This window comes from Apis cerana, linkage group LG9, assembly GCF_029169275.1.
Source record: "Apis cerana isolate GH-2021 linkage group LG9, AcerK_1.0, whole genome shotgun sequence".
NCBI lineage: Eukaryota > Metazoa > Arthropoda > Insecta > Hymenoptera > Apidae > Apis > Apis cerana.
The window spans coordinates 10,944,495-10,953,995 of record NC_083860.1 but is presented as its reverse complement, the minus strand read 5'-3'; the positions used below and the strand labels follow the sequence as shown (position 1 = coordinate 10,953,995).

The 9,501-nt window shown below is 33.2% G+C and overlaps 2 protein-coding genes across 8 annotated transcripts in view; one reads left to right on the top strand and one right to left on the bottom strand.

The window, feature by feature from the left end:
- Nucleotides 1-6,258, bottom strand: part of LOC107997776 (probable beta-hexosaminidase fdl) — a 33,009-nt gene extending 26,751 nt beyond the window's left edge. For 2 of the 6 annotated variants that reach the window (XM_062079611.1, XM_062079613.1), the window contains exons 1-2: nucleotides 6,065-6,257; nucleotides 5,798-5,928 (exon numbers count right to left, since the gene is read on the bottom strand). In XM_062079611.1, coding sequence (XP_061935595.1) covers nucleotides 5,798-5,928; nucleotides 6,065-6,113 — 180 coding nt within the window. In that variant the 5' untranslated portion in view covers nucleotides 6,114-6,257. Of the gene's footprint in view, nucleotides 1-5,792 lie in introns of all 6 variants that reach the window. The other 4 variants (XM_062079614.1, XM_062079618.1, XM_062079612.1 and 1 more) reach the window with 3 other exon arrangements.
- Nucleotides 6,259-6,866: 608 nt separating this feature from the next.
- LOC108000592 (Golgi resident protein GCP60) lies at nucleotides 6,867-9,495 on the top strand. 2 transcript variants are annotated; one of them, XM_062079619.1, is made up of 5 exons: nucleotides 6,867-6,929; nucleotides 7,054-7,316; nucleotides 7,599-8,653; nucleotides 8,775-8,834; nucleotides 8,902-9,495. In XM_062079619.1, exons 2-5 carry the CDS (start codon nucleotides 7,139-7,141, stop codon nucleotides 9,001-9,003), a joined length of 1,395 nt encoding a protein of 464 aa, XP_061935603.1. In that variant the 5' UTR covers nucleotides 6,867-6,929; nucleotides 7,054-7,138; the 3' UTR covers nucleotides 9,004-9,495. The 2 variants fall into 2 exon arrangements, with proteins under 2 accessions (XP_061935603.1, XP_016916508.1); XM_017061019.3 differs by having other exon boundaries at nucleotides 6,867-7,316.
- The last annotated feature ends 6 nt before the right edge of the window (nucleotides 9,496-9,501 follow it).

Genomic DNA, 9,501 nt, shown 5'->3' with positions numbered 1-9,501 from the left:
GAAGAAGAAGAAGAAGGATGGAAACGACCCTCGATGATTCGACGATTTCCGCCGATAATAAAATATCGTTTCACGCCCGTTTCAAAAGGAAGTCTTTTTTAATCGATAAGCATCGAGATGTCGATGTGTCGTGAGATGTATAATCCTCGAATATCCTATCGAACGATCAGCTTAAAATTTAACGATAATTCCATCATCGTTGAATTTTTAGTGAGAGCGAGACCTGTTGACTGGAAGAATACTCGATAAGAAGCTCGAAACTCGTCACCCGTTCTCGCTCGCTCTTAAATTCCTCGTCTTATTCTAAACAGGAACGTTTATATATATCTGTCTCGATTGATTGGCCTTTCTTTTTTACGGTGGCACCGATATTTTATTATCCGCTCGACATCGTTCCACGACGAGATAATCGCGTGTTTTACAACGTAAGGGAAGACCAGCTTTCATTTTTTCAAAGTCTTCCCTCCCTTTTCCCGTTTAGAGTTAATAGGATATATATATATACATATATATATTTTAAAGGGGCATCGAATACCGTTGACACTTCGCCTCGCAAGTCGCATTCAACGGTTGCGCGCATGCGCCGCAGTTCGAGGTTCTTTTTCTTCGCCAAGTTTTTGCAGAGTAATAAAATTGCTCACGATCCCAAAAGGAGTTAAGACGCTTAAATGCGATTCATTTTTTTTTTTGTTTTACATTAATATTTCTCGATCTCGAGAATTATTGTTTGCCTCGAATTTTATTTTGAACTGTAAGAAAAAGAGAGAGAGAGAGAAAGAGGAATAAATTAAAATTTTTTTTTACGTTCCGCTCACGACTCGGATAAGGAACTCGTTCCATTTCGGTTCAGATAGGCGAGTTGCTTGAACAAATAACCGATCTACGAGTAGCAGTAGAGGCGGGAAAGACAATGGCAGAGGCGAGCCAAGATCGTCTCGAGTCGTTTCCTCGTCGCGTATGTCCTCGAAAGCGGTGAAAGCGGCTCAACAAAGAGCATCAGGGTGTCGTAATTATTATATTATTCCGAAGCAAACGCCATTTAATTTTACTCTTTCTTTTCTTTTTTAATCCAATAACAGAGATTATTTAATCTTTAAGGGACGTTTTTATCCTCGAAAAGAAAAATTACTCTTTACCTATATTTATAATTGATTGTTGATTCTCCGTTTGTTCTCGAGCGTAGAATATAAATCGAGATTAATTGATATTTCGTTTCCCTCCAAAGCAAGATAAAATCCAAATCCAAGTTTTTTCGAATGATAAATTGAATATAGAGATAAAGCTATTTTTATTAAATGTCCTTTAATTGAACGATTCTTTAAGTAAAATTCCATCGAAAGTTTGTAACGAAGGAACGATACGCGTGACGATAAATTACAAATTGATTACGGCGTTAAATTCGCATGAAATTTTCGTGAAATAATAGAACGATAAATTCAACAAATTTGCCTATATCGAAATCGTTCGACGTAGATTAATAATTCTGAAGAAAAAAAAAAAAAAAAAATACGACACGATAACTACAGCCAACTGTAAAACTAATTACACGCATACTACGTAATAATAAAATCTCAAAGATTTATTATTAATCTATTTTAAATAGATTTCGCGTTTGAAGTTTTTTTTTTTTTTTTTTGATTAAAAGTTTAAAGTTTAACGAATTACGAAACGAATAATTCTAAATGATCGTGAAAAATATCCGAACGATGAAACGATAAAATCGAAGACAAAAATGAACGATTTGGATCTTTGAATTTCGAAAAAAAAAAAAAAAAAAAGAACGGGAAGAAATATTAATTGGACAATAAAATAAAAAGCGATTTTATGGCCGTTAAATCCTCGTCGAACGATTTGTTCTTGCCGTATATTTATCAAAATAATGATAAACTTTTAAACTTATTTATATATAATTGGGCAACATTGAGATACGTGCGTATAATTTATTTTAAAGGTAATTAAAAAAAAGACTAAGATTAAAAAAAAAAGACATTGTTATTAATATGGATGCGATTGCGAAGATTGTAAATAATTGCTTTATAACCAAAGATTCGAAAAATATAGTCGTCAATTTAATCGATTTAGCCTATCCGTTACTTCGGGTTCACGATTTAAATTATTTACTACTACGTTCTTTACTTTTTCTTTCGGATCGATCGCGTATTTCACAAATACGAAGATTAAAGTAAAAAAAAAACGTTATTATTAATGCACGCAATTGCGAAAATTATAAAAAAATTGCCTTACAATCGACACTTGATCGAAGATTCGAAAAATATAGTCGTCGTTTTAATCGATTTATTATTTCAAGTCCTATCCGTTATCTCACGATTCAAATATTTACCGTTTCTCACTTTCTTTCGGATCGATCACCGTGTTTCATAAACGCAATAATGTCACAAATAAATTGGTTCGTTCTAAAGGGAAAGAAAAAGAGAAGAAAAGGGAAGAGAAACGGATCGATCGAGCTTCGTGCAAACAACGATAAATAAAGCTTATTACCACTATTTATCTTCGCTATTAACCAAGTTTTTGCTGCCTTTGGACTTTATCGCGGAAACACGCTTTGTTCGATAAATTCGGCCAAGTACGTTCTTCCGATACCGCGCTCGATTTCATTGCCCCCGAAACCTTGAACGACGTTATTAAATTGTGCAACTCATCGCACGGCCAGCTTCCTTGTGCGTGGATCTACATTGCGTGGGTGGCCAACAACAATTACGAGAACATCCAACGATCGTCTCTCTCTTCAACCGTCCTTTAATAATCTTCCTCTCTCTCTCTCTCTGTTCTCTTCAATGCGCCTTTTTCATCCCGAATGCAAATTATTTCTTATTTCCATTTCGAATTTCTCGATCGATCGATCGAGATAATGTAACGATTATTATTAACTATTCGAAACGCGGAAAATTCTATGATTCTTCTATTTCCCGGAATATTACTGCATTCGTGTAATTGATAATTTTAACAGGATATACTATTTTAGCCCGACAGATAATTTTATATATTCCGTTTCTGTGTAGGAATTTCTATTCTAAATTTTAAAATCATCGATCCCGAAGCGTGTATTATTTAGAGAGTTTTTGAGAGAAAATGGAAACGGAGAGTTCTATTTTCTCGAGATTTTTCCGCGGGATAGAATAACAAGAACTCATTTTTCGACGAAAGATAGAATCATAAGAAGCTATATATATATATATATATCATTTTTCCTTTGCGAATTTTCTACGTATTCAACGAGAAAGGAAGTCCAGTCTGGCCTAGTTTCCCCGAGCTTCCCTATACCTACGTACGTGTATCTCGAACAATGTGAAAGGACTCGGACTGCTGATACAATGTCCACTATACAACGTTATAAAAACGGAAAAATAGAATCTTTTCTTTTTAACCTGTTATTCCAAATTTATTCCTTGAGAGATGACAAAGAAAAAGAAAAAAAAAGGATGATCAGAGAAATCGGACTTTTTTCTAGATTTCAAAATTTTCAAGATTCGATGGACGAAAAAAAAACGAAATTCGATTTTTGTTTTTATGGATAACAGATAAGGGAAAGAAACTTTTATTTGAAAAGGAAAAGAAAGAAAGAAAGGAAGGAAGGAAGGAAGAAAGATAAATTTGTAGATAATCACGATGGCGCGTTAGTTGGTAAATGGAAGATGACTGGCCAGGGAGATCAAACTCGATTAAACGGGCCGAGCTATAGGTATATTCTGATGCTTGCCCTACAAAACTTGAGGACCTGGTTATGAAATACGCCCTCGGCTAAATATAGATATACCGATACCGACGAAAAGCTTGCAAATTGCAAACTTCTATCATTTCTTGTGTTAAAGAGAATATATTATATAATATTAAATATATATATATATATATAGATTGGTATTAAAGATATTAAAAGATGTTATTTTCATCGATTATTTTATACCTTATTAGAATTTAATATTCGATAGTTCGGGACGAAAAAAGAAGCACGATGAAATTTTAATTTCAATTTTATTGTCGTTAAAGAAGATGTCAATAATTGACGATGAATTTACCGATAAAATTATTCTTTAGCGACAAAATTTCCTAATAAAACGTTACAACAAGTTTGTTCCTGTTAGTGGTTTAATTTAATTTTAATTTAATTCTAATCTGGAACTAACCTAGATTTTGTACCACGTCTAAATTGAATTAACTATCACTTGTCGGTATCGTGTTATGAGTTTATTAATTAAATAATAATGAAAGCATCGAAAAAAAAAGATGTATGACGTCAGAATTGTTAAATAAACTTTGCTCTCGACATGTTTTTTTTTTTATCTTCTCCAAAGTCCAATTCTATTGCTCGGGAGAATTTAAAGTGAAAAATTATTGAATAGTTTTTGAATTTTTAATCTCTTAAAATTACCACGACGAAACCACATTTTGATTCCTATATTTTTATATTTTTTCAAAAATGTTTGAACGATTTCTAAATTTTTAAAAATATACAAATACCGTTTCCTTTTTTTTTTTTTTTAAACTTCCCCTTTCTCCACAATTTCGTTTTCCATAGGATTTAAAACGGAGTAAAATCATGAAATCGAGCAGACCAAATATATCGAATATCGAAACGATCGAAACTCGAACGTGCAAAATTTTAATTTCAACGCAGGCGTAGTAATATTAATCCGAACCAAATGAAATTCGGCCGATCCGGCGTAATTACGTGCCTCGTAAATATTAACAAAGGATTCGTGTTCCTGGATTTCAATGTGAAATACAGTGGAATCGTTTTTAGGAAAACGAAAAACTAGTGACTAGATGGAAGAAACGAGTTTCTCTTCCCCCTCGTTCTTTTTTCTCTAGGTCATTAACTCGAAAAATATTAGTTAACTTTTTTTCGAATAAATTTATTCGTCTTAAAAAGAGATAAAAATTTCGAAATTTGATCTGCGTTACTCTCTACAGACGTTATATATTAAATGATTAAAAACGCAGCTTAATGATAGATGAAGAAACATGGAACGAGAAAATTGCTATTAAAAAATTAGAAAATTAAAAACGGGATCCACAATTTTTATTCTAATAGAAACGTTAATGAGATAAAAAAAAAAGATTAAAGAGAGGAAAAACAAAGACAATGAGTTTAACAACCGTTTTGTGAATTCTGCATTTTCTATACCTCGTTTGGTGTGGAAAAATTAACAATTAATAAGAAATTGAAACGTTAAATGCCTTTGAAATGATGTAAAAAAATAATACATAGCGTAAAAAGATACAACAAGCATGTTTATACGCGTATATCAAGATTTCACTCGAATCTTTTGCAATACTCTAAACAGATTAGCGGTAATCACGTTGCATTTAAACATCGATTAGCGTCAAGCTTTTAAACCTTTAAAGGTCCGCAGATTTATTAAAGTGTCAGTGGCGACAGCGACTGCAATGCGAGTCGATCAATTCTTCCTTCGAAGCGATCGCGTCCCACTGAACCATCGCGTCACGTTTTCTAGAGAATTTCTCGCACAGCATACTAGAGAGTCCTTTCCATTCACCTGTGTCCCTCAAAGTGTACACACCTAAGTGTCAATATACGGTGGTATGGCATGTAAATATATTACGCTTTCGTAATATGTATATGTACGACGCACGGACAAGCGTTTGACCATAGTGTGACAAAACACAACAAACTAATAAAAACGGATCAACTAGGGGTTGACAGGACAAAAATCTGGCTGGTGTACGAGGTCGAAAATCGATGCAGCGGGAGGAACGCGTAAAACGCGGCGTACCACGCGATTAAAACAATGCCGGATCATGAGAGTACTCACCTAACCTTGCTCTGCAGGATCGCTTCTCCGGTTGCTGTATCCGTGTTGTTCTCCCTACGAGGAAACTTCCATGTACCGGTTCCCCTCTTGATCGATCTCAGTTCAGTGTTTAGGGAATACCCTTCGATGTGTACACCTTTAGGGGAGGCATTGAGATGGAGAAACGTTCATGGATAACGGTATATCCCTGCCATGTCGAAAAAAACACGAAAAAGATCCACACAATTTGCCGCTCGCACGCGCGCGCGCGCTCACTAAGCTTTGCTACTCACAATCAGTGGCACACTGAAGCCGCTGAAGTGTACTTCGCCTCGCACGCATCTGTCCGCCAGGTCTGACGAGATCTCCCACGGAATCGAAAGCGTCCGTACGCTTTTGCCTCTCCCGCGCCTCTACATTACGCTTCGCACGCTGAAAGATAACCAACTCGCTACACTAACGAACTACACTCGCGACACTCGGTCGCCGACTAAACATGTTGCTCCCGAATTCAGAGACATCTGCAGATAGGGAATGGAACTAAGCATCGTCGGTGGATTTTAATTGAACCATCGACCGGTGAATAAGGATAGAGTATAACGGAATAATATATGTTCGTTAATTTTTACGTAGATAAAATAGTGAGAGAAACTTGAAGGTCAAATTAATTTTTTTAAATGAAAAGTTATTCTCTTTTTATCCATAATATTATTACGATATTATGAAATTTTATTTTACGAAAAGTCGTAAAAGGATATTAAGTAAAAATTATGTTTATGAGATATTTTATCTGTAAAAAGTTAATTATCTTTCTTTTTTATTTCAAATTTTAGAATATTAAAAATTTTAAGACTTTTTCAATTTAATAGTAAAGGAGTAAAATAAATTTCAAATCATTGAAATTAAATTAATTTGAATTAACCGCGAAAATTTTGTTTCGAATTAAAAATTGGATGTTAAAAAAAATCAACAGTTTAAAAATGAATTCTGTGGACAATTTAATCTACTTTAAATCGAATTTTTTCCACTAGTATCACGAAAAAAATTTTAATCTATTTTTAAAAATCATTCTGTTTTCTATTAACTTCTCAGTCAGTATAATTTGACGTATCTTAAGATGCGACAATTGATCCACATAAGAATTTGAATTATTAATTTGTATGTATATACATATATATATATATACACATATATATATAAATGTTATTGTAAAAATAATACTGCATAATGATATATTTGCGAATACAGTTCTCTCGTTGCATGATTTTCACAAAAATTTTAGAAATATTTCCATTGCGATGTACTGTCAAAAATAGAAGGTTAGGGCAGTTCTAACAACAGTATTTGACGTGTCAGTGCAATTGCAAATGGCGGGCACCAATGGTGACATTTTCTCAGTAGGAAAGAAAATCGAGAAATTGACGATATCAGGAGAGGAATCAACGAAAAACGAGGATGATAGCGAAAATGGAAAGAAGCTGGTACCTCGACTATGGGGTTTCGAAACTAAAGAATTATACAAAATTGCAGTTAATTTCTACAAAGGTAAATCAATTATATTGACAGTTTATTAGAATAGTTTCGTTATTCATTTCTTTAAGTTAATATTAGAAAAATGACATGTCCCTATTTATACGCGTTATTACATTGTTATATGATACATTGCCAACACATTAAAATATTGAATACATGAGAATTTTACTAATGATCACTGTGTTGATTTTGTGTACTTGTATTTTCTTTTTATTGATTGCAAGTAATAAAAATTAATTATTTTAATATTGATATAATTGATAATAATTTATGTAAATTGTGTGATAATTATAGAGAAGGAGGGTAAAGCTGTCCATTTGTCTTATGAAGACAAATTAAAACTAGTGGCTTTTACACAACAAGTAACACATGGGAAATGTACTGCAGAAAATGCACCACCTTTGGGTGTGTTGGATGTAATTGGAAAAGATAGACGCTTGGCATGGCAAAATTTAGGAGATATATCTAAGGAACAAGCAATGGAAGGATTTATAGTTTTGTTAGATAAATTATGCCCATTATTTAGAACAGTTGTAGAAGCACAAAAAAGAGATATTGAGGAGAAATTGCGACTGAAGAAAGAAGAAGAAGCAAAGAAATTAGAAGAAGAAAGAAGATTACAAGAATTAAATGAACAAAAAAAGAAAGAGGAAGAAGCTAGATTAAAGGAAGAAATTCAGAGGAGACAAATTCAAGATGCCTTAAATCAACAAACGTATTATCAATTTAAAATGTATGCAGAACAACAATATCCTGGAAATCCAGAGCAACAAGGTGTACTAATAAGGCAGTTACAAGAACAACATTATCATCAATATATGCAACAATTGCGTCAGAATCAGTTACTCATAGAAGATCAAACCCCAGAAATGACCACTGCCACTATAGAAAATGCTGATAAGGAAGAGCAGAAAGAAACAAGCGAAACAGCTCAATCAAATGAAGAAGATTCTGATGATTTGCAAGATTATCCACCTATAGCTCCACCAGAAATGTGGACTAGAGGGGGTGTAGAAGAATTTAAAAATACTATTAGGAGAGAAGATAGCGATGCAGTTATTAAGGTTGGACATGGAGAAACAGTAACAGTTAGAGTACCAACGCATGAAGATGGCTCTTATTTGTTTTGGGAATTTGCAACAGATAACTATGACATTGGTTTTGGAGTATTCTTTGAATGGTCAAAACCGGAAACCAATCAAGTATCGGTACATATTAGCGAGTCTGAGGATGAGGATGAGGAGGATGATGATTATGAAACAAGAGATGATTTAGAAAGTGGAATAGCAAATGGTTCGATTCCATCTGATTATAAACCATCTCCACCACCTACAAGTATGGTAGTACCTGTAAGTGTATCACTATCTTCTCTTCTAATAGTATCTCTTCTAATAATCATAATAAGATAAAAGAGAAATATAATTATTTCTATGTTAATATTTTTATGCTATACATATAATATTTTTACAGACTTTTAGGAGAGATTCGCAAGATGAAATCTATGCAGGAAGTCATAGATATCCAGGACAGGTAAATAATATTTTTCAAAAACATATTTGTAAATTATCATATGTTGTTATATATTTATTCGTTACAGGGTGTATATCTTCTTAAATTTGATAATTCGTATTCACTTTGGCGAAGTAAAACGCTTTATTATCGAGTCTATTATACACAAAGTGGTTATGTGCAAAATTAGCTTTATTAAGAAAAGAAAAGCCACTGCAATTCACTGATCGTACAATTGTTGAGAACTAGCCTGATATGATGTTTTGCCGATATTGCTAGTCCGACTAAATGAAGAGTCCTATCTATTATTTCTGTTCACAAAACCAAGTGTTTGCAAAACGAAACAAATATACATTATTATAGTTATGTAAAGACACTTTATTGTTTAATGTGGCAAGCAAAATGGGCACAAGTAAAAGAAAGGTTCCTATTCCCTTTCCTGTTGATGTTTGTAAAAATGAGGAAAAAAAAAAAAACGAAATGTATAAAAAGTAAACCGATATATTAGTGTCATATTTGATTGTATATTATGCCAGTAATGTATCGGTGACTTCGTGCATAATAATTGTTTTCTTATGGTAAAGATTTTAATCTGTTTTTGTTATTATCTCACTCGTATCTGTATCTTATACTTTTATTAATATTATCCCACGTTTTAGAAAAATACATTGAAATCAAAACATTCCAG